Source organism: Lissotriton helveticus, chromosome 6 (genome assembly GCF_964261635.1).
Source record: "Lissotriton helveticus chromosome 6, aLisHel1.1, whole genome shotgun sequence".
Taxonomy (NCBI): Eukaryota; Metazoa; Chordata; class Amphibia; order Caudata; family Salamandridae; genus Lissotriton; species Lissotriton helveticus.
The window spans coordinates 1,118,637,519-1,118,663,225 of NC_136067.1; the positions used below are offsets into that span (position 1 = coordinate 1,118,637,519).

A 25,707-nucleotide genomic window follows, 5' to 3' on the forward strand; every position below is an offset into this window, starting at 1 on the left:
GCTTAAATGAATAAAGAATCGAGATTTTGAATTTGAATACTTCCCACAAAATTTTCAAATGTAGCCCTGATTGTGAGTGGCTGTCAGGTGGCTTCAAATGTGACATATTTGAGAACAGAAGAACATTTCGCCATGTATGTCTTGAAAGCACAGTTCTGGTGTACCAACATACATGAAGAATTGGAATAGAAGCAGGGCTTTAAGTTGCTGCTCTCCCTTTGGATTCAGAGTCAAGGACAACTGTTTCCAAAGTGAAAAGAAAGAGATAAACTACCATGTGGTCATAGAATCTGCACAAATGCAAGTTTAATAACTGCACGGCACAGGTGCTTCAGACTTCCGATGAGAAAGTGACTCATAAAGAAGAGTCTCCTTTCTAATTGGTGTGTTGCTGTTAGTACCAAGTTTAATTCAGACTTCTGCTCGACATCAGAGATGTACTTATGCTTTGATAAAGAAAGAAGTAACCATATTTCTTCATAACCAGAGCAGGTGCTACCTCTCTGAAAATCTGCATGACTGAGATGAAGCACCCAATGTGGGGGTGAAGGATGGTCTTTTCCTCAAGAATAGATGAGGCAACATGTCTCTACAGATAAGTTTCAGGACAGCAATTCAAAATCCAGTCAATATTAAAGACTAACTCAAAAAGGAATTTGAGATCAGTAATTTAGGAAAACCACGAAGGTTTATTGAAATATTTAAGTGTAATACAGAATGTAAAAATACAGTTAGTTTAAAGAAATCAGTCATAAGGTTAATAAGTTAAGGACTATCAGCCAGATTCATCATTCTCCCGTTTTGCGAGCCCCTAATAGCGATTCATAAGGAATCGCTATTAAGGACTTGCAAAACGGGATTCATGTAGGAATTGCAAAAAATATTGCGATTCCTACATGTTCCTTATTTGCGATTAGCAAATTGCTAATCGCAAATAAGGAATAACTCCCCATGCATTCCTATGGGCCTACAGGCCCATAGGAATGAATGGGGAGTTATTCCTTATTTGCGATTAGCAATTAGCTAATCGCAAATAAGGATGCGATTTCAAGGGTGCAGGGGTGTCCAAAGGACACCCTGTAGCACCCCTGAAATGTAATCTACATTGGTGTTGCGCACACACATGTCCAAAGGACATGTGTGTGTGTAACATGCAACTTAGAAAAATGCATTTAAATGCATTTTTCTAAGTTTTTGCTATTTACCACGAGGTCTGACCTCTCGGTAAATAGCGGCCCAAAATTGCAATTTCGCAATTTTAAAATGATTCATGAATTGCATTTAAGGAATCTCAAATAGAGATTCCTTAAATGCAATTCTTCGCAAATGTGCGAATTCTTTAATAGCGAATTTTGCATTTGGGATGATGAATCCCAAATGCAAAAATTGCACTCGCAAAAGGCAAGATTCTGAGAATCTTGCCCTTTGCAAGTGCAATTTAGCTTGATGAATCAGACTGTAAGTCTAGAATGTGCAATAGATCGATAGAGAATTTGCTAGAATCCCTAGAGGATCAGACATCCCAAGAAGTTTGGCTCATCTCAAATTTAGAGCTTTTTATAATAAGTTTCACTGTAGAAAGTAATGGAAATCGCATTGTGGAGCAAATGAAGCAACACAACAGCATATCAAAATACAGCAATATTAAATGTCACATAATAATACTACCATCCTAGCATTATCCATCTGAATAATAATTAGGAACCCTTAAACTAATGTCATCAGAAGTGTCAGAACTAATCTGGTTACACAAACAATGCAGAGCCCCTTAGATCATCAGTGTACAGTGAGCAAATAGGAAGTACATTTAATAGTAACTTAAGGCTTCCCCCAGAGCTCTTCAAGAACATCATATCAGCAAAAGAACGGTGCACATTGTCTTTATGCAGTGTCAATGTGAAATATAAACATACAATGAATAATATTACGCAGTCACATTAATGCAAAATGAAGACAGGGCCCAGCTGAGGCCTAGTTTGCATGGGTCGGTATTGGAAATGGCCTTTTTGTAGGGTTATTCCCAAGTTTGTTTTTGCTTCTTCCTCCTATTTTTCCTGATCTGTTTTTGTTGGGTTTAGGACTCTGGGCACTTTACCACTGCTAATCAGTGCTAAAGTGCATAAGCTCTCTGTGAAAATTGATATTACAACTGGTTGTTCATGATTGACATATTTGATTTACTGATAAGTCCCTAGTAAAGCGCACTGAGTGTGCCAGTGCTTGTAAATCAAATGCTACTAGTGGGCTTGCAGCACTGGTTGTGTCACCACCCACAGGAGTAGCCATGTAAAACATCTCAGCCCTGCCAATGCAGTGTCTGAGTGTGCAGTTTTAAGCTGCCATGTCAACTTGGCAAGTGCACCCACTTATCAGGCCCCAACCGTCCGTTTTCTTAGATGTAAGACACCCCTCAGATAGGCACAACGTAACCCCATGGGCAGAGTACAGTGTATTTAAAAGGTGGGACTTGTGCTGGTGTGTTTTATATGTCCTAAAAGTAAAATACTGCCAATGTACCTGTTCACTATTGAAAGGCTACCTGTCCCATTAGATAACATGGGATTTACCATGTAACATCTTACAAGTATAATTTTCTGTTGGGACAAGGTAGGGAAATTGAGTTTAGGCTCTCTGAGCTCAGAATTTAATAACACATCTCTTAGTAAAAATGTTTTGAAAATGGAACTTTTAGAAGGTATACACTAAAACATTTTGCCAAAAATGACTGATTCTCTTCACAACCTTAGTTAATTTGTGACCATTATACTCAATAAAAGTGATCACCATTTATTTTTCAGATATTCATAAAAGTACTTGTATTTTTTGTACACAGAAGAGCAATCCAACACTAATCAGGAATGTCTACCCTCCCACCAACATACATTTATACACAACAGCAGATACAAAAAACAAATTACATAGACAAATCTTTACAACAATACACAGACAAAGCAAACAACAATGTGCCAGTTCTGATTTTTCAATGTCCAAGACAAGAGCTGTAAATGTACAAATTATACATCACACTACTATGGATTTTTGTAGCTCTTTTCCATGGATGGTACACCCCAACCTAAGCACCACTACTAGGACCAGTGCAAGTTATGATCATCTTTGACATTCATTAGTTGGCCGATTCTAAGTGTCACTTATTTTTGTTCGGGGAGCTCACTGATGCTTGTCAATGCATTTCAAACCCGATGAATAATATAAGAGTCCTCCTCATGGCACAGAACTCTTGTCCACCCTCATAATAATTTCTGCATTGGCACCTACACAATGCTCAAATTATTTCTTAACTGAGGGCCTTACACCAAGATAAGTAATCTGGTCATGTACTTATTTTACATTGCTTTTAACAAGGTTATCAAACAGATGATCTGGTCAATACTATATCAATGTGGCATATACCATACACTTTTATACCTATTATTTGATCTCCATACGATACCAGTGTACAAGTCAAATTACCTAAGGTTAAGGACCACAAATTGCTACCATAACTGCTTTAGACAGGTATGTATCTTGGCCCCTCCACTGTTCACCCCTTATGTCTCTGACTTAACCTAATTTCATATTCAAAACAAAGGTCACAACCCAAATTCGAACAATGATGGATTTCTCTGTTTAAATGTATGCTGTCAATTTTGATATCTACCACTAAGAATGGTCATCAAAGGCAATAAAAATGCCTAGGGGAATTCATCTTCAAAAATGAATAATCCAAAAATTATAATAAAACAAAAAGAATGCAATTTGGAAATTCAAAATCAAGATTCATTTGCAAATTGCTCAGTGTGTACGAAGAATTGCGCATAGGAGTATCCCAGTTAGTATTCACTTGGGTTATTTCTTAGGTGTATTCCCTAACACTAGCAGTAGGGACACAGGGGACACCTCGTAATGTTATTATAGGGATCCAACAGCCCCAGACTTATTAGGCTATCCATATGAGCAGAAACATGTTGGCAGACTGAAAGATGGACTAGAGATATTACTCACTTAGGGTTCCATCATTTGATCTCTTTTTAGTGTACCTCAGATCCTCACCAATAAAGGTGATAACTGAGGTATCTGAAGGTATTTATAATTAAACTGGATTCTGATTTTGTCCTGTAAGTTTTATGTAAGCACTCCCTCCTACCGCCAAGTCTTCATGGAGGTTGAGTCCGCCCTGGTAGTACCATCTTACGAGGGTGGGGAGAGGATGCCTATGATGAAGCATGACACAATATTGTGTGTGAGGCATCCTCTTCAATTAAAGATGGCCTCCTTGGTCTGAAAGACCCCACGCGACCTTCAGTAGACAGCATCCCTATCCAACCATTGAGTTCTTGCTCACTGTGTTGGTGAAGGCAACCTACTTATTTTGTGTTTGTTATTTTCAAAATTGCCATTTAAAATCTGACTTCACAATAAGTGAAAATTGTAAATTGTGATTCCAGAGACACCAAACATAAAGGGGTTACATGTTCCCATTTGGAAAATACACTTCTACCTGTTCCCATTTGGAAATTACTCTTCAATCAATTAATCAAAATAGCTTTATTCGGTTAAAATGAGCCATAAAAGCAAAGCCCACATATAAAAAAGACATTTTCAATTCTATATCACAATCAGAATACAATCCCTGCATACAGTCGTTAAGAGAGACACATAAGGCAAATCTTTTTTTTAATCCATTTCATCACCCCCTTATCAGTCAGATAGTTATGCATCACAAGACATATTTGGTCAGTTTGCAGAAATGGAAGGTATAACATTGCTATTTTGCCCTGCCTAATGTTGAGTGACTTTAAAAAAGGAATTAAAAACAGAATTCTCTTAACTCAATATAGGCCACAGAAGAACAGCATGTGAAGTTGCAATTGGGGGTAATAGAGTCACCAGATTTTTTGCAATATATACATTAATGCGGTAAGCCACAAAAAATGGGACAGACCTATTCTAAACCTTATCAAAAGGTACCTGTGTTGTCTGGGAACACTTACTAGATATGGCTCGATGTTGGGGGAGGTACGGAGAGGAGAAAAAGATGCTGCCATTCCCTTTCTTAATTCGTCCCCAAGTCCTTTCACTGCTAAATGGTTTAAGAGTTTCCTTCTAATAGTTATTTTATCACTGGAAGTAATACACTCAGGATTCATAAACAGCTCATATCTATCAATTTCCAGCAGGGTATTCGTCACATACATAAGCCACTTGCTCTTGTGCACCCATTGAAGTCCCAAGCAGTCACACACCAGTGACTGATTCAATTCTGTTTCCAGCCTGGTCCAAACTGAGAGCCAAGTTACACTTATAAACTGCAATAAGGTAATTAAAATGTTACCCTATGAGAAAGGTATGCCTTTTTTAGGAATGTTTTACTACCAGGGCATGTACAACTTAAAAGTACATATCTACCTTTTTTAATGCATTGCACACTGCTTTCTGGGCTGTTCAGGACCTACTTTAGGGGTGACTTATATGTATTAAAAAGGGAGTTTTTGGACTGGCAAAAGTTTTATTTTGACAGGTTGAAATGGCATTTTAAAATTGCACGCTTCAATGCAGGTCTGAGACATATTTAAAGCTCTATTTAAATGGGTTGCACAAACAGCGCTGCAGGCCTACTAATAGTATTGAATTCACAGGCCATGGACACAGGTAGTGACACTTTGACAGGGACTTTCAAGTAAATTAAATATGACAATTCGGTATAAGCCAATTCAACATGTTTTAGGGACAGAGCACAAGTACTTCAGCAACAGTTAGAAGAGCTAAAGTGTGCAAAGTCCTAAAGCCAGCAAAAACAAAGTCAGTAAAAACAGGAGGTTTGAAGGGAAAAAAAGTTAGGGGAAGACCACGCCAAGGATCCCAGGTCTAACCGTGCATAATAGTAAGAAGAAATCTGTAGAAGAATAAACAACTTTAACTAGTCATGCAAAGCTTCTAAACATCTTTATCATAAGCCATCTCTGCAGGTAAACGTAAAGGAGCAGAAACATTAGTGGAGCACAAAATAGCTCCATAAAAGACCTCCTAAGTCACTATGGGGCATATTAGCAAGAACCTCGTTAAAATTATCGCCTTTTTAGCGGCAGGAAACTGCCGCTAAAATGGCGATAATCGGCTTGCTAATATGCGTTATAGAATTCCAATAGAAGCCCAGGTTAGATGTCCTGCCATTTTAGCGGCAGGAACCTGCTGCTAAAACGGCGATAATTTTAACGAGGTTCTTGCTAATACGCCCCCTATGTCTTGGGTGACAGTATAATGGTGTGGCATTCTGTGCCTTATCTGTCAAAATAACTTCAAAGCATTCAAATATTTGTGACTGTTACGCCTATAAGTTAGTGTTTACATCTAAGCCAGATTTAGCACTAAAGGACTCATGTAGAAAAATGACAGTTTTCCATTTTCCAATGCATTCACAGGGATAGTGGTGTGCTGTCCCTTACAGGCCACAATCGCTGTGATTACAGCCAATCATAATGGGTTGCAATTTGGTGCCTGCCTGATGAATATTAATGTGGCAGGTTGTTCTGCATTACATGCAATTTATTATTTTGTGAACCAGCTAAACAGTACATGAGTCGATTTGTAAAATATTATCCATTCACAAAAATTATGTGCGGTATTTGCCACCACATTTTGTAAATTAAAGAATAATATATCTGGGCCCTAACTTTCGTAAAGAGATGGCTGTCAATCATGTTCACTCCTTGTTTGTAGTTTTACCTGGGGCCTTCTTACAGAGAGGGAGCACTTTTCATGTTTGCACCATGGAGCACCTTAAAGCAGGTGTGCTGGGGCAAACATGGAAATTCCACCATATCAGGATGGATGCACTGCCCTCGGGAAGCTGTGACCTCACACTGCCCACAGGGCAGTACATGCAAGAGAATATGGAGCAGCTGTTTAAAAGCTGCCCCATGTGTATCTGTGCAGGTGGCAACCCGCCTGCACATTAAAAAAAGTGTAAAGATCCCCTTTAAGGATGGTGTAGTAAGTAACTGCACCTGCCTGCACGGGGATTATGGGGGCCCATTGAACCCTCGTTCATCTCTTTAGAGGGCTGCATTTAGCAGGCGCAATGAAAGTGTGCCACCTTTTTGTGGCGCGCTTTCATTGGGCCTTCCAAAGGCATGTTTGACTCTGCATTCGCATCTCCAACACAGCATGGGTGCAGGGGCAAAGTGATTTCCTCATTTGCATTCAGCCATGACCCAGTGCAAATGAGGAAACACCCTCTAATGATAGCGCTGGTGCTCTAGGTGCGCGAGCGCTATCTGTATTACACAAGGAGCAGCACAAGCATGTGCTATCCCTTCTGTTATATAAAAGTGCCTCATGGCACTGAAAGTGGCTGCAAATGCCTGTTGTGTCCCCGGGGCACTTGCGTAAGATAGCCCCAGGTGTAAGTACCTGTTTAAATCTGCATGAGGCATAATAGCACAACATGTAAGCTGTTTAGACAGCCACTGGGTAAACAGTGTGCTATTTGCACAGCAACTGGCCAGGTTTTGCATACTGTCTGCTCTTTAGCCAGCCACTAGGTGAAAAAGTTTATTGTTTATGTGCAATGCCACTAGCCAAACAGTACATAATTTCTGCTATTTAGCCATCATCTGGGTAAATATTGAAATTTCTTTGCTATTTGCCAGCATACCGGTCAAATAGTATATAATTTCTACTGTTTAACCAGTAGCCAGGTTAAATATTAACCTTTATTTTCTATGTGCATTGCTGTTTGCCTAATTGTACACAAAGTCTACTGTTTTGCCAGCAGCTGGATAATGAATGAAGTTTCATTGTTTGCTTGACTGCTGGTCGAATAGTACATAATCTCTGCTATTTTATTTAGCCTGTGGCCAGGTAAATAGTGAAGTTTCTTTGCAATTTTCACGGCATGCCAGTCAAAAAGTGCAGAATCTCTACAATTTAGCCAACTGCAGGGTAACTCAGAGGTTTTTCTGCTATCTGCATGGCCACCATGGCTAAATAAAAAATAGTTTCTACTATGTAGGCATTGGCAAAGTAAGTAGCAGAGAAAATTCACTATTTGCCCTGGGCTGGCTAAATTGCTACTATATTTCCCATTTCATTCACAGTAAGTCCATGGTTTTGTGTTTCACATTGTTCTGTCTTCAGTATTTCTGTTTTGTTATTAATCTCGTTTTGGGTTTTTGTTTCTTGGCAAGTTGATCGGTCTTACATAGCCACACTATTGCTTCCTTTGTTCCTTACAGACATATCACCACAGCCACAGCAACTATGTACCCTTTAGGATACTGAAATCATGACAACTTTTTCTGACCACTTTGTACATTAGGTATGGCCTAGCTTAATAGTGAGTTAAGACTGCTTTTCATTAACTTTTTCAGTAGACCTACTTATTACTTGTAGGCCCCCATGGTTGGTGTATTGTCTTGATAGAAGACTCCAGCTTTTAGCACACTGGCCTTGGATAATCGACATTTCACCTACACAGACACTAGCACCCCACCACATACATTCCATGATTTCTTGATTTTACTTTCACCTTGCAAACACCTCTGTAATGTGTGGCACAGTATGTAGTGGACACCTCATGGAGTGATTAGCATGTATACATTCATAATGCAAAATAATGATAGCAACAAATGTTTGTTTTGTTTCACGTTTGTTTTTTCTTACTCGCTTTTCTTTCCTAATTTGCCCTTTAATTTTATGGGTTATAGTTTACTCCAATATGTCTATTTATTGTATGTCTGGTATATTTGTTGGTATTGATGTATTTTGTAATCTTCTAAAATGTAACACAGCTTTGAAAAAGTCCCAGGCCTGCACACAGCTCAAGTGACGAAACATGTTGGCTGGCTCGATATCTTAAAAGATAAATCAAACTCTGTTACTGCCCCCTTTTTACATTACTGTGACCATATTAAAATTAAACATCTCCTAATTTAAACCCCTTACTTTCTACCCTACACACTTCTAACCCCATCACGATGTGTCATCACGCTTGGCATTCTCTAACCCAAGCATCAATAATGAATTAACCTTACCATTGGAACGAGATTAAAGGATGTCTGCTTGGATGTGGGGGTGCCTCTTAGCTTCCAATTAACATCTCTGTCTTTATCAAGAACTAAGGGGCATATTATCAAGAACGGCGTTAAAATTATCGCCGGTTTAGCGGCAGAAAACTGCTGCTAAAGCAACGATAATGGGCTTGATAATACGCCCTTGAGAATTCCAATAGAAGCCCATGTTCACACCAGAACATGGACTTCTATTGGAATTCTGAAGGGCGTATTATCAAGCCCATTTTTGCCGTTTTAGCGGCAGTTTTCTGCCACTGAACCGGCAATAATTTTAACGCCGTTCTTGATAATATGCCCCAAAGAGACTGAGCAGGAGAAATGAAGGCGGGGGATGTGACTAAACATGACAAAAGAAGGCTCCCTTAAACTCATTTATCTATAAATTCATGCCTTAAGTCCAAAGTCAGCCAATGAGGAAGGCAGCAGTCCCTCACTTGTCACAGAGTGGGGTGCGGTCAGTGATACCTGCTGACCCCACCCCACTCTGAGACAAGGTGTCACGGATTGACACTTGACCCAGGGCACTTCAGGGCTTAAAACTGATGAGCCCAGGTCCGAGGCAATCCGTGACGCTCCCTCTAGGTACAAACGGGAGGGCCTAGAGACATTTTTTCCAGGCTGAAGAGGTCAATCAATCAATCAATCAGGTCATTTGTAGAGCGCACTACTCACCCGTAGGGTCTCAAGGCGCTGGGAGGGGGGGGGGGTGCCGCTACTGCTCGAACAGCCAGGTCTTGAGCTTCTTCCTGAAGGAGAGGTGGTCTTGGGTCAGGCGCAGATTGGTGGGAAGTGAGTTCCAGGTCTTGGCGGCCAGGTAGGAGAAGGATCTTCCTCCTGTTGTCGCTCTTCGGATGCGGGGGACGGCGGCGAGGGCGTGGTTGGTTGATCTGAGGAGGCGCTTGGGAGTGTAGAAGTTGATCCGGTTGTTGAGGTAGCTCGGGCCTTGGTCGTGTAGGGCTTTGTGTGCGTGGGTGAGGAGGCGGAAGGTGATTCTCTTGTTGACCGGGAGCCAGTGCAGATCTCTCAGGTGTCCGGAGATGTGGCTGCGTCGGGGGATGTCGAGGATGAGTCTCGCCGAGGCGTTCTGGATCCGCTGGAGTCTCTTCTGGAGTTTGGCAGAGGTTCCGGCGTAGAGGGCGTTGCCGTAGTCCAGTCGGCTGGTGACGAGGGCTTGGGTGACCGTCTTCCTCGTCTCGGTGGGGATCCACCGGAAGATCTTACGTAGCATGCGCAGGATGTTGAAGCATGATGAGGAGACGGCGTTGACTTGCCTGGTCATGGAGAGGGAGGAGTCCAGGATGAAGCCCAGGTTGCGTGCGTGGTCCGTTGGTTTGGGTGCGGTGCCTAGGGCGGGAGGCCACCAGGAGTCGTCCCAGGCGGAGGGTGAGGAGCCCAGGATGAGGACCTCCGTCTTGTCTGAGTTCAGTTTCAGGCGGCTGGTCGTCATCCATTCGGCTACGTCTCTCATCCCTTCGTGCAGGTTGGCTCTGGCGGTGGTGGGGTCGTTGGTCAGGGAGAGGATCAGCTGGGTGTCGTCAGCGTAGGAGATTATGTTGAGGTTGTGTTGGCGTGCGATGGCCGCGAGGGGGCTCATGTAGACGTTGAAGAGGGTGGGACTCAACGAGGATCCTTGAGGGACGCCGCAGATGACTTTGGTGGCCTCTGACTTGTACGGTGGTAGGCGGACTCTTTGTGTTCTTCCGTCGAGGAAGGAGGTGATCCATTCCAGTGCCTTCTCCCGGATTCCGATGTTGCTGAGGCGCTGTATTAGGGTGCGGTGGCAGACAGTGTCGAAAGCCGCGGAGAGGTCCAGGAGGATGAGGGCCGCTGTTTCTCCGTTGTCCATCAGGGTTCGAAGGTCGTCGGTGGCGGCGATGAGGGCGGTCTCGGTGCTGTGGTTCGCTCGGAAGCCAGACTGTGAGGGGTCGAGGGATCCATTCGTCTCGAGGAAGGCGGCCAGCTGTTTGTTGACGGTCTTCTCGATGACTTTGGCCGGGAACGGGAGGAGCGAGATGGGACGGTAGTTCTTGAGGTCGGTGGGGTCTGCTGTGGGTTTCTTGAGGAGAGCGCTGAGTTCGGCGTGCTTCCAGCTCTCAGGGAAGGTGGCGGAGTCGAAGGAGGTGTTGATGATGTCCCGCAGGTGGGGTGCGAGGACAGTGTCGGCTTCGTTGAAGATGTGGTGAGGGCAGGGGTCAGTCGGAGATCCGGAATGGATGGAGTTCATGGTGCGGATGGTGTCTTCGGTGCTGATCGGGGTCCAGGTGCGGAGGGTGGTGGTGGGTGGCGTCGTTGCGGTTGTGGCTGGCGTTGGTTGGTTGTTGAAGCTGTTGTGTATGTCCGTGATCTTGTTGTGGAAGTAGGACGCGAGGGAGTTGCAGAGTTCTTGCGACGGGGTGATGTCATTGTTTCCGGCGTTGGGGTTGGATAGCTCTTTCACGATGTTGAAGAGCTCCTGTCATGCCCACAGGGCTGTGAAATCCTCAGCCTGGGAGTTAGGAGCCTGTGCATTTATCGCATGTCTTGCTGCCTGACCTGAACAAGAAGCGTGTCTGTCAGGCTGGCCTTTATTCAGCCTGATAGACACTCTTCTTGTCATGAAAAAGGGTGGGGTCATGGCCACTCCACCTGTACGGAGGGGCAGCAGCTGGAAAATGCTGCAAGAGGAGAGGCTATGGTTGTAAGATATTCATATGTCTGCCCTACTCCCATTCCCACAAAAATAAACCCTAAATATTTAATATACAGAAGACTTACTTACTGTATTTACAATGTTTCTAAGTAAATTAAGTAACACATAGTTCAATTTGGCTTCAGTTGTCACCATGTCACCTCTCAGATAAGTACCCCAGCGAAACCATAACACAAAGACTCAGAGACCCGCAAGCACTTAAAAGAATCATCTGACCAGGTGTAAAGTGTATTTAAAGCTGCAAAAACATGGATACTCTACATTTCTCTGTGACAATCTGTGCAGCGTAATCAAGAGAGGCAGAACGCATGGTCAGCCTCAGAATTCTTATTTCTTATGTAAGAGTTCAGCAACTTGTATTGAAACAATTGACATTAAGAATTAAGAAAACAATGGAGAATGGTAAGAGTCTAGCAAGAGAATTGTTTGTTTTACGTTTCTGTTGACATTTTCCAGTTGGGTATAATTTTAATATTTGTGAATATTTCAAAGAGACAGTAAAGGTTTTCTGAGCCCTATTTCTAAATCAATAGCCATTACATAGACCAGTGATTAACTTACTTCATTCATCGCACCACCAAACAGAGGATTCATTCTGCAAAGTGGTGAATTATTATGAAATATTTGGGGGTGGGGGGTGTTGGAAATGAAACCCCACATAAATAGATGATTGCTGTCTCCGTTGTGAGTGGTATGTCAAATAATGTCGTAGAAATGACTGAAACTCTGAGAATACCTGGCATTGCACAGTGCAGACAGCTCGGTAACAAGCAAGTGCAAGATAGCAAATGATTAATGTTTTCTTAGCTTATTACATTGATAAGCCTTATCAAAATCATTCAAATCATTCAATTTTGAAAATAAAGTGTCCATCACTTGTCAGTCCTTTTTAGGTCTCTCTGGCGTTGCAGCGCGAAGCGCTGCCGCCAACGAGACTTATAGCCGCCTTGCTCACTGCCAAGGGAGTCAGAGCTGTGAACGAGCAGCTCCAAACCTGGGCACGAGCCGACTCAGGTCCGTGAACGCGTGGGAACGTCAACGTGCACGTTCACGCGCGTCACGCTCCTGTCCTCCCGCGTCTCTGCCGAGGCACGCTCCAGGCCGACTTGCGTGTGCGTGTTCCAGCGTTTCTGTGGCCGGAGGTAGGTAAGTGAGGGCCGGGGGATTTGTTTGCTTGTTGCAGAGCCAGGTATGCTGGCCACTGGCTTTTAGATGTTGCAGAATACGTGTATGTCAGTGTTGAACTTGTCTATGATTGCAGAGCCCATCATGCTACCACCGGTATCTAGTCGAGCTACATTTGCCCACTTCCCTCGAGGTTACTAGCTTAGGCTGTCCAATTTTAAGGGCGTATCAGTTTTTATAGAATGTGTACCTGTGAAACGAGACAGATCCCCGAATGCCATGCCCCTGTCGGTTGGAGCAGTTGACGGCCGCGCAACAGATCACCATCTCCGTGAAGCTTGTGCAAGATTACCGGTGAGACACTAAAAAGGGACAACAGCTGGGTGGGAGCAGCAGGTTCGGTTTTCCGTACATCAAGATGGCGGCGCTTTTTCACTTTGCAGCTGTTTAATCCGGAAGTAGTTATAACATTCCGTACAACATGGCATCCTGCTCATACGTAGATAGCGGCATAATGATGCAAAATATAGCCTTTATCATCTCCAGCAACATCGAATACAAAATTATTCGAATAACCCAGTGACTTGTATGTTGAGCATAAGCTTATTCAAAGTTACGCCGCTCTGTGCTAAACATGTTATGTGTGTGTTGTGCGTAAAAACGATTCTAGCTTTCCGGAATATGTACAGTATCAAAATTGAGATGGACTGCGCGTAGAGCGGCTTGTGCTAATTTCACTCTGCTCTGACGAATAGGTCCTGTTCGCTCGATCGATGAATGTACCCATTCTTTCCACTCAAAGGCAAGCTAATTGCTGTTACAGATACGTGCGTCTGCCCTACTTCCGGTATTACAGATCTTAAATGACCTGACCCCACCGCCTCCTTGTTGTCTTCACACAGACGTGTGTTCTGATTGGATAAGTGTGCTTCCTGGTAGACAAATGCAATGATTCCATTCGTCAATTATTGGACGTTCTATGCGGCTTTCTGGATAGGCTGAAGCCCTATCCTGTTATCTAAGTGGTCTTCTAGAAGTCGGAGGTGGAAGACCAGTCAAACAGCTGGGAATGATGGACGCAGGTAAGCTGGTGGGACCAGTAATTGACAGCTCAAGGGGGTGTGGCAAGGGCAATGAAAGTGTTAATGCCTCCAGGGGAAAGAGGCATAATTGCCAAAGCGTTCGAAACCAGGACCCTTCCACATGGGCATCGTCAGAGGGCGTTATTCACCTCAGTGTTCTGTACTTTTCTATGATTCTCGTATTGGAAATTGAAAGATTGTGCTATTTCATCTGATCTCACTGATATCTGCGTTAAAGAGTCTGCCAGGGGGTGTTCGATGAACGGCGTTGCCCACTGAAGTGAGCAATAAGTCTGTCAACTGCTAACCCGTATACCAACTGCATTATTTGCTAGTTGTTATACGTAACATACGTGTGCTTCTTTTAACCATCAGGTGGTAGGCAGTACGGCTTGTTATTAGACTGTGCTAAGTACGGATGCTGGTGGCCGAAAGGAAGTGTAACATTGCGCAGGGTCATAGGCAGTGGTCAACGCCTAAAAGGAACAAAAGAAAATGGAAAACTTCAAAGACTGTCCTAACGTGACAAAATTATCTTTTTTTTTATTATTATTTTTTTTTATTAACGACAACAACATAAATAACCTAAACAAGCATTTGCAATGCAATAGGTCTCGCATTTCTACGAGTTTGAGCTGTTGGCATAGTAAATGACAATGCATTTTATTTCGATTTTAAAAATGAAAACAAAAGTAAAAGGCATTGTCATTTGCTATGTCAATAGCTCAAACTTGCGTAAATGCGAGACCTACTGCATTGCAAATGCTTGTTCACATTGGCTGTGGTATCAGTGGCGGCTGCCACAGATTGAGGGTGGCACGGTGGGCAAAAGGGCAAATAAAAAGAACATTTCACTAACTACCTTGCTGCCACATCTCACCTCCTCGTCCTCCACTCCGGCTGGAACAGGAAGCACCCAGGCTCATACGGGGAATGGAGCCTGGGCATGCTTTCCACCTTGGCTGTAATGTACCCGGGGGGGAGAACATGCAAAGTGCACATGACTGTTTGCCCGGCCTGAGACGGCTAGCCAAACAATCATGAGCACCTACATAGTGCCCACCTCTCCTCCCCCTGATCTGTGAGCAGAGCAGCCCTGCCGGCAAAGCTGCAGCAGCAAGAAAAGATGAAATGATAATTACATTGAGTTATCATTTTGTTTTTTCTTTATTTACACTGCTAAAAAGCTATGGGGCGATGCTCCTCCGCCTCAGCAAATGGGCCGCCACTGCGTGGTATTACATTTCCATTGTCCAGATTTTCTTTTAAGCATTTTTGCCACGAAAAAAGGACATTTACTTTTATGGGAAATGATTGCGTTAATGTGTTTTTGCATACTATCTGAGTTATAATTTGATATAGAAACAAAATAAACCTTGTTGTATTAAGACGCTCTCAGACTTTTTCTGTTTACAACACAAAATGCCTTGGAGTAATGTTGCGGTAAACTGATTAAATTATCAGGTACTTGTACTCAGTGGTGTCACTAAACTCGAGGGGCCCCCCTGTATTGTACAAGAAGGGCCCCCCTTCTGGCACACTCAGGCGCTCTCAGGCCAGCATACTTTGCTGTGGGGGGCCCCTGGAACTCGCCCCTGCACTGCGGTTTCTGCGGGGCCTTTGTTACGCCCCTGCTTCTACTTTGATTAAAGCCAACCTTCATTGTGACTCCTAATTATAGGGTTTCAACAGACATTCAAGTTAAGACAGGCTTGACTGTACAAAAGTTCTACACAGGCATCAAAGTGTATAACATCATTCACATATTAATTCATTTCTTGGAAATAGGGAAATGTACAGTATATCCAGAACTTTCTCAGTCTCTTTGCACTCATGATAATCCAGAGGATAGTGACCCTTAACAGCGTTTCCCCAAACCTTGACCAACTTGCAATAAAGTTTAAAGAATCAAATAGAAGTGATGTTTTTGTGTGTTTCCATCCGATCGTGAAATGACATAGTTGTTAGCATAATAAAATGTGCATTTCCTTTGGACTGACAGATGTAGCATAAATTATATCAACAAAGCCTATATAATATTCATCATTGTATAGATAACAGGCATAATGCGTATATTTAAGGCTTGAGGGCAATAGAAGTTTAAGCATCCTAAACATGCTAGCTTTGTTTCAAAAGCACCTTTTAATTAGTAACTTTTGAGGTATTCCAATAGTCTATAAAGACTATAATCCCAGTATTGTAGTTAACTATAATATTACTATATTTGCTTTAAGTGTGCACACATTAAGACATCCCCCAGTGTGTGATGGAACAACCCAAATATCTCGAAAAGAAGGCAAGATCCATCTCTAAACAAGTTTTGGCAAATCCAGTGTGTCAGACTTGTGGCATAATTCAGAATACCGAAATAAGGGACGTATTACCATACCTATCATCACGACAAATAGACTACATTCACCTGTTCCTCTATTTCAATTTCCCACATACTGAATGGAATGGATGTTAATACATTGCTTATTTCGGTATTCTATTTTGCTCCACAATGCCTGCTGAATTGAAGTTCAATTCTTCCTGGCCAATACCTACATGCTCCTTCAACTTAATTCCATCACACGTACAACTCTTTTTGATTACAATTAAACTAATCCTGTTTCTCCAACAAAAACCAACTTGTGAATTTATGCTTAGAGCCTTTAGTGAGCCTTTTTAAAATAAAACACGTCAGCCAATGGCGGCTGCCATGGAACAGAAGTGGTGAGCCAGCATGGTGAGGAAAAAAAGAAAAGATGACTTACCTGCAGGCTGCTACCTCTCCTCTGTCCTCTTCTGTTCCTGTCAACTCCGAGCAGCACTAAGGCTTGCAGACTCCCTTACACCAATCAAGATGCTGCTCTCATGCTGGTAATAATATTGCCAGCATGAGCGCAGTGCTGCGATTGGTCGGAGAGGCCTAGTTTGTAAATCAGACAGTGCCTGGGACCGTTCTCCAACCGGCTGTGCTGCGCAGCCTGGGTTGGAAAAATGCGTAGTGCTAGACAGCCGGCCCAACCAACATGTGCATTTGTGATGCCACCACTACTCCTCCCTGCTCCATCACGAATGCCCAGCCCTGCTCCGCCTCACCCTAGACAGGCTCAGTACTGAAAAATAAAATGATATTCACATTGTGTTATTATCATTTTCTTTTTCTATTTTGCACTGCTCAGAGAACAATGGTGTGACGCTCCACCGCCTTAACAGAGGAGCCTCCGCTGGTGTTAGCTGTTTTTCAAGGTAATTGACACTTTATTCTTCATGCTGACCTATTGAAACCAAGAACAATAAATCCGTTATAAAAACTTCACAAGTGTTCCTTGCACATTAATTATAGCATTGTTCCAATCTTTCTGTGCCAATGTGCTTTTATTTGTTTTATCTACATTTCTGACTGGCATGGTGAGCACTACAACCACATATAATAAACATCAGTCTATCTTTCCATTATTTGTTCATTTGATTGAACCATATTTCTCTGCATGTGCAGCTTGTATTTCATGTTACTATTGTTATAGTTTTGAAAAGGAATTAAAAAATATTGCCATTTGTATTTTTACTTTATTTATTTATTCATTTATTTTTGGGATTTGTAAAGCGCATGGCTGCCTCAGCAACGAGGCATCCCAGCTCAACCAGAAACCAAGATACAGGAGACCAAGGAGAGCGGGGTCAAGAATTAGACGGCCAATGTAGGAAAAAGCCAGGTCTTTAAGGCTTTACGAAAGGCCAGATGATTCGTGGTGCTTCTCATAAAGACTGGAAGTGAATTCCAAAGCTTCACCGCCAGGTAACAAAGGGAGCGACCTCCGGCCCTCGCTTTCCAGAGTCGCGGAACGCGGGCCAGTGCGAGATCAGCGGAGCGTAGTAGACGCCCCAGCACATAGGGCGCCAGCAAATGAAGTAACCCTGCTAGGGCCTGATGTGTCAGAATCTTATGAGAAAAACATAACACCTTAAACTTGATATGCTTTTCAACCGGTAGCCAATGGAGTTTAGGGAGCACATGCGCCACCGAGCAGGATCTAGGCAGTGCAACCAAAAGCCGGGTCGCCGCGTTCTGAACCCTCTGCAGCCGCTTGATACTCGCCTTATTTGCACCCAAGTAAAAAGAGTTACTGTAGTCCAATCTGGACAAGGTAGACGCCTGTACAATGGTCTGGAGCACCTTGGGAGGGAAAAAACCCAGCAGAGGTCTTAGACCACGCAACAGCCCAAAACAAACCCCAGGCACGGCTTTTGTTTGTTTATCAAAGGTCAGGCCATTATCAAACCACACACCCAGGTTCTTCACAACCTCCTTAGGGAGTGGGGCGGGTTTGAGGCGATCCGGCCAGTACTGCACAGACCAAAGCTCCCGGTCCCTGCCGAACAACAAGATCTGGCGTTTAGCTGCAAACAATTCGCTGCCATCCAGTCGGAGATGGCCAGGAGATCGTCCTCGAACTTCCCCAAACTGGCATTGCACTTCTTAGAGAAAGCAATCACCAGTTGGGTGTCGTCCGCATACGACACCAATCAATCAATCAATCAATCATGCCATTTGTATAGCGCACTACTCACCCGGGAGGGTCTCAAGGCGCTTGGGGGGAGGGGTATGCTACTGCTCGAACAGCCAGGTCTTGAGTTGTTTCCTGAAGGCGAGATGGTCCTGGGTCAGCCGAAGGTGGATGGGGAGGGAGTTCCAAGTCTTGGCAGCCAGGTAAGAGAAGGATCTTCCTCCGGCGGTGGCTCTTCGGATGCGTGGTACGGCTGCGAGGGCGAGGCTGGTGGACCGTAGCTGGCGGGTGGGCGTGTAGAAGGTCAGGCGGTCGTTGAGGTACTTGGGGCCCAGGTCGTGGAGAGACTTGTGTGCGTGGGTGAGGAGCCGGAACGTGATCCTCTTGTCGACGGGGAGCCAGTGCAGGTTCCTCAGGTGGCTGGAGATGTGGCTGCGTCGGGGGACATCCAGGAGGAGTCGGACGGAGGCGTTCTGGATGCGCTGGAGTCTTTTCTGTAGCTTGGCTGTGGTTCCGGCGTAGAGGGCGTTTCCGTAGTCCAGTCGGCTGGTGACGAGTGCCTGAGTGACAGTCTTCCTGGTCTCGGTCGGGATCCAGCGGAAGATCTTGCAAAGCATACGCAGGGTGTTGAAGCACGATGAGGAGACGGCGTTGACTTGTCTGGTCATCGAGAGGGAGGGGTCCAGGATGAAGCCCAGGTTGCGTGCGTGGTCGGTTGGCTTGGGTACGGTGCCCAGGGCTGGGGGCCACCAGGAGTCGTCCCAGGCGGAGGGCGAAGATCCCAGGATGAGGACTTCCGTCTTGTCCGAGTTCAGTTTCAGGCGGCTGTCCTTCATCCACTCGGCGACGTCTTTCATCCCTTCGTGTAGGCAGGTTCTGGCGGTGTCGGGGTCTCTGGTGAGGGAGAGGATCAGCTGGGTGTCGTCGGCGTAAGAGATGATGTTGAGGTTGTGCTGGTGTGCGATGGCTGCGAGAGGTTTCATGTAGATGTTGAAGAAGGTGGGGCTGAGTGAAGATCCTTGCGGGACGCCGCAGATGACTTCGGTGGCCTCGGAGCGAAACGGGGGGAGGCGGACTCTTTGTGTTCTTCTGGCAAAGAACGAGATGATCCACTCCAGTGCCTTCTCTTGGATACCGATGTTGCTGAGGCGCTGGACTAGGGTGCGGTGGCAGACCGTGTCGAACGCAGCGGAGAGGTCCAGGAGGATGAGGGCCACTGTTTACCCCTTGTCGAGAAGGGTCCGGATGTCGTCGGTGGCTGCGATGAGGGCGGTCTCGGTGCTGTGGTTAGCTCTGAAGCCGGACTGCGAGGGGTCGAGGGATCCGTTTGTCTCGAGGAAGGCGGTCAGCTGTCTGTTGACGATCTTCTCGATGACTTTAGCAGGAAAAGGGAGGAGCGAGATGGGGCGGAAGTTTTTGAGATCGGTGGGGTCCGCTGTAGGTTTCTTCAGGAGGGCGCTGATCTCGGCGTGCTTCCAGCTCTCCGGGAAGGTGGCGGTGTTGAAGGAGGCGTTGATGATGTTCCGGAGTTGGGGTGCGATGGTGGAGTCGGCCTTGTTGAAGACGTGGTGTGGGCAGGGGTCGGTCGGTGATCCGGAGTGGATGGTGTTCATCGTGCGGGCTGTGTCTTCGGTGGTCACCGTGGTCCAGGTGCGAAGGGTGGCGGTGGGGGGCGTTGGTTCGACGGTTGGGTGCGTGGGTGGGGCGCCGAAGCTGTTGTGGATGTCGGCGATCTTGCGGTGGAAGAACGAGGCGAGGGAGTCGCAGAGGTCTTGTGACGGAGTGATGTCGTTGGTGCCGGTGCTGGGGTTGGAGAACTCCTTGACGATAGTGAAGAGCTCTTTGCTGTCGTGGGCGTTGTTGTCCAGTCGTTTCTTCAGGGATTTCTTCTTGGTGGGGCGGATGAGCTGGTGGTGCTTGCGGGTAGCGTGTTTGAGGGCGGTCATGTTGTTGGTGGTCCGGTCGAGGAGCCAGGCTTTCTCGAGGGTGCGGCAGGTCTTCTTGGAGTCCTTGAGGTCATCGGTGAACCAGGATGCCTTCTTGCTTCTGGGTCTGCTGGGAGGGTTCTTTAGTGGCGCGAGGTCGTCGGCGCATGCGGTCAGCCACTGTGTGAAGTTGCGGGCTGCTTTGTTGGGGTCTGTTGTGTTGGCGGGTGGGCTCTGGCTGAGGGAGGTGGTGAGCTGGTCTGCGGTGATCTTGCTCCAATTCCTGTGAGGTACCTGTTGCGGGTGGTGGTGGGTCGTGGATCTTTTGAAGCTGAAGTGGACGCAGCTGTGGTCGGTCCAGTGGAGTCCGGTGGCGTGGCTGAAGGTGATGTACTTGCTGGAAGAGAAGACGGGATCAAGCGTGTGGCCGGCGTAGTGGGTGGGGGTGTTGACCAGTTGCTTGAGTCCGAGGTTGGCGAGGTTTTCCAGCAGGGCGGTGGTGTTGCGGTCCTTGTTGTTCTCCAGGTGGAAGTTGAGGTCCCCGAGGAGGATGTAGTCGGTGGAGGGGAGGGCGTGCGGGCTGATGAAGTCTGTGATGTCTTCGCTGAATTGTGTGCGTGGTCCCGGGGGTCTGTAGACGAGGGTGCCTCTGATGGTCGTCTTAGGGTCGGTGTGAATCTGGAAGTGGAGATGTTCTGCTGCGGCGAAGGAGTCGTTGGCGTCGGTCGTGATGCGGATGGTGTTCCTGTGGACGATGGCGATGCCACCTCCGGTCTGGTTGATGCGGTCCCTCCTGATGATCTTGTACCCGTCCGGGATGGCGATGGCGATGTCGGGTGCAGAGGAGGTGTTCATCCAGGTTTCCATGAGGAAGGCGACGTCCGGTGATGTAGCGTCGAGGAGGTTCCAGAGTTCCACGGCGTGTCTGTGGACGGAGCGGGTGTTGATCAGGATGCACTTGAGGTGGTTGCTGCTGGTGTTTGTCTTGGCGGGTGCGGGGCAGGTTTGGAGGCAGGTGAACTTGCAGGTGCAGCAGGTGAAGGGTCCGTGGGTGCGACTCGGGGTGGCTCGGCAGCAGGCGTGGGTCCGGCCGGCATTGAGTGCGTTGAGAGTGGCGGCGTCGTAGGTCAGTCGGGTCGTCTTGCCTCGGCGGGGAGGGCCAGGGGTCCTGGCGCTGGGCGCGGGCCAGGCGCGGACGGGCGCAGACGGGCTTACCTTTGGCGCACCTTCGGCGCTCAATCGGCGCTCCCGCTGCGCGCGTCCGGTGCGCCGTCGCTCTGGGGGCGTCATAAGTAAGGAGCCGGGAGGGAGGAGCAGCTGGGTGGCGGGAGCGGGGCGGCGAATGGAATCACAGGGGGGCGGGGCCGCAGTTGGGCAGCGGCGGGAGATTCCAAGAAGCAGCGAGCAGCGGGAAATTCCCAGGAGCAGCGGGAAATTCCCAGGAGCAGCGGGAAATTCCCATGAGCAGCGGGCAGCGAGCGAAGGAATCTGCAGGCAGGAGGCGGCAAAGGCAGGCAGGAGCGGCAGCAGTGAGTGGGGCGACCAAGCCCTGTGGAGGGCTGAGCGGTCACCAGGGACAGCCCTCTGCCCTTTGCCACCTCCGCCAGAGGTCTCACTTACAGGTTAAACAAAAGTGGACTTAGGACCGAGCCCCATGGCACCCCTGCTGCAGGACAAACTCCTGGGAATTAAATGGAGGAACAGAAACCTGGAAGGACCTATCCTTAAGAAAGGACTGAATCCAGGCTAAGGCCACTTCTCCAATCCCAACCTCAAGGAGGCGTTTCAGGAGTATGTCATGGAAAACGGTGTCAAATGCGGCACTTAAGTCCAAAAGGACCAGTGCCGCCGAGTCCCCAACATCCAAACTTCCCCAAATGGCCTCCGACACAACCAATAGCGCAGACTCAGTGCTATGCCTGGGTCGGAAACGATGTTGTGACATGATCAAAAATGGCGTTCTGCTCAATGAAATTCGCTAGAGTAGAATTCACAAGGGATTCCACTAGCTTAGCCAGAAAAGGGAGCTGGGAGATTGGCGGATAATTGCCAGGTTCCTCCGGGTCCAGTAAAGATTTTTTTAGTAATGGAATAACTTTAGCATGTTTCCATGCCCGAGGGACTGTGGCTGGCCTAAGCGACAAATTGGGCAGTTCTAAACACTCAGGAGAAATCAGAGAATTAAACTGGTGAAAAAAGGCAGGGGACAGGGCATCAACTGGAGAACCTGATTTAATTTTTAAACACAGAGCTTCAAAGTCCCCAGGTGTCAGGAGCGGGAATGATAACAAACTGCTACCCCCCGTATTCTCCTCCACTTCTGGCTTCTCCCCCACCAAATGAGGGGCCATCGAAGGTAAGCCCATATAGATTTGGTCAACTTTATTAACAAAGTGCAATGCAAGCGCTTTGCATTGATGGTTGGAGGCAATAGGAGAGACACTGGCCGCCCCTGCATTCTTCATACCTTTGAGCAGGGAGAAGATAGTCCTTGTTAAGGGGTTTGAACTGGCTAAGATTTTATTGGCCTGTGCTCTCTGAATACTTTTATGATATTGCTTGACGGCCGCCCGATATTCTAATTTGGCAGACACATCATAACAACGTCGCCAGGCACGCTCTAGCCGCTTGCAGCCCTTCTTAGCCTGCGTGAGTGACTCATTGAACCACGGGTTGGAGGGTCCTCGTGCCTTGCCTCCCCATTAGGGCGGGATACAACTATCCAGGCCAGCCGTTAGCCATTCCTGGACATACAGATTATCCACATCTACATCTGATGGAAGCTGAGGCCTATGCTTGACAAGCCAATCAGAAAAGAGATCCGGATCTAACTTATACCATGGACGTTTACTTACAAAACAATTATGTCAATTTTGTAGGCATTTGTGGAATCTAAGCTATGGAGTTATTTAGAGTTTGACAGATATGGAGCCTCCACCAAAAATGGACAGTCTGCCCTTTTTAGAGCATTTTCATGGCCATATACTAAACAAACTGGATGGGTCATCAACCTGTCTGCACTGTATAGCCCATGGGTACTCGCAAACATCTTCCCAGGGGCCAAAATGTTTGGTCTGTTTTGTGACCGAAGGCCGCATTGCTGTCAGCAGAGTGATGGTTGGGGTGGGGGGCAGAAGGGATCGCTTGGGGTGGTGTATGCGGTATGGTAGGTTTTAGAGATGCTAAATCTATATATCAAATGGCTGAACAGCACAATGTGAAACCACAAAACCTGGGATTAATCCCAGCTTCCCCACGTACCAAATTGTGTGATCCTAGGTAAATGTTTTATTTCACTTTCCCTCCTTTTTCTTCATTATTTCATATAGGAGGACTTCAAAATACATGACTTCAGGATGTGTGCTTTACCAAACCTTGTCCTGTGTTTGATTTAATAAATTATAATGGTATTTAAGTATAAGAGGAATTCCGGCGGCCCACAGGTTGCTCGTAACACCTGACTTGTCACTTAGTTCACAATTGACATTGTTGTCAGGGTAGATGCAAGAATGAATCTTTCTAAATTCATGTTTGAAAACCATCACTTTAAAACATATACTTCTCAATGCACTGATGTAATCTCATTTACTAAGGAGAAATGGTTCTGCATGTTAAGGAAATACCCTTTTTGAATTTTGAAAAGACTATCATATTTTTTACAGGCTTGTTGCAAAATGTCTTTACCTTTAAATAAATACTTACCCTTTATTTTTTATTTTTTTAATGTTCATGTTGAGTATAGTTAACAAAAGCCCAGGTCTGTTGTTGAGTTGACCAAGGGGCCGCATGTAAAGGTCAGGAGGGAGCACCCTGCCCACAAGCCATACTTTGAGTATCACTGGTATAGACTGTATACTTGAGTGCACACTTGAAATAGAATATAGGGGGGACCTGACAGACTTTAGCAGAAACACTTCTTCAGCCACACTCTAAATAACTTTCATAATCTCTCAGTTCAATAGGACCTCGTTACAGAAATGGTGACAGGAATACTGAATGTAGTAAATGGTTATTACTCTAATGGTAAGGGTTCTTCCATAGTTTTGTATTCTTTTTAACATTTCCAGTCACTTTTCTTTGTCTTACCTCCACTGCTCCAAGCAGTGCACTCCGAAAAAGTTGGCCCTATTTGATCTGGTGTGTTAATTTGACATTGAATCCTTTACGCTGACTACTACCATCTTATGGTGAGCAATTTACCAAGCATTTAGACATTCCCTGATCCTGTACTCCTACAAGCACTAAAAGTCATGGGTTAGATGACCCAGTCCAGGTTACATTTTGGAGCACTAAATAGTAATGAGTAGGTTGAATGTAAAGTATTGCACTTGTTTTGGGAAATTGTGCAAAATATTTGTCAGAATACAGCCATATAGATTGATAAGAATGTACTTTCCCCCCTACTTCTTTCTATATCAGAAAAATAATTTAAAATATTTCTAAAAGAGTTCTATGGAGGCAAATGAAGGAAGGTGTGCAATATCATAGTTTATCCTCCTTGCAAGAAATTATTATTTTGTATTACATGTTTGGAAGATCACTTTTTAAATTTATAAAGGTCACCTTTGGCGAAAGGCAAGTGATATTTTTGTTTGAGATAATGGTATTGTATTTTAGCAGATTTTGTATGTTATACCATGCTCTGCCAATTGTCTTGTGTGTGTGTGTGTCAATATAGTGCTCAACATGTGTTCTAATTAATTGAGTCGATCGCTTTCTACTGCAGCCTACCTTTCCATGAAGTATCCCTCATAGTAGTCATGTCCTTGTGTCAGAGGTAACATACTACCATTCATAACTCCAGTAATAGATTAACTGAAGGTGGCTCTCAAGACAAAGCTTTCGAATATGCTCCATTACACTTTTTGAGATCCAACATGTAGTCACCATTGATATAAGTCCACTCTTGTCGCATTGGAATGCTCATTTAGACAAATCTCTTAGAATATCTCTAAAATCCCTCGCATCATCAGATACATTTATTAATAATGTTCCTGTTGTATTTTCCTCTATAGGTCACAATGACTACATGTGTCCGGCAACCAATCAGTGTACCATAGATAAGAATAGGAGGAAGAGCTGCCAGGCTTGTCGACTTCGCAAGTGCTACGAAGTGGGAATGATGAAAGGTGGTAAGTAATAGGTACTAGTTAAGATGGATTTGAATGGATACAGGTGTTTTATAGAGTGCACAGCTACTCCATGAAGTCTCCAATGCTAGAGATTGGGAAACTCAAACAGTACATTTTGGAAGAGGAGACCCACCATATATTCAGTTTGTGTTGAAATAACAGTTCAGACCCCGGATCTGCAGTTCAAGAG

General features: G+C 45.5%; 1 protein-coding gene across 1 annotated transcript in view; it reads left to right on the top strand.

Annotated features, from left to right (window-relative positions):
• ESR1 (estrogen receptor 1) overlaps positions 1 to 25,707 on the top strand; it is a 1,629,997-nt gene that overhangs the window by 561,619 nt on the left and 1,042,671 nt on the right. The window contains exon 3 of the mRNA XM_078648772.1: positions 25,401 to 25,517. Coding sequence (XP_078504898.1) covers positions 25,401 to 25,517 — 117 coding nt within the window. The remainder of the gene's footprint in view (positions 1 to 25,400; positions 25,518 to 25,707) is intronic.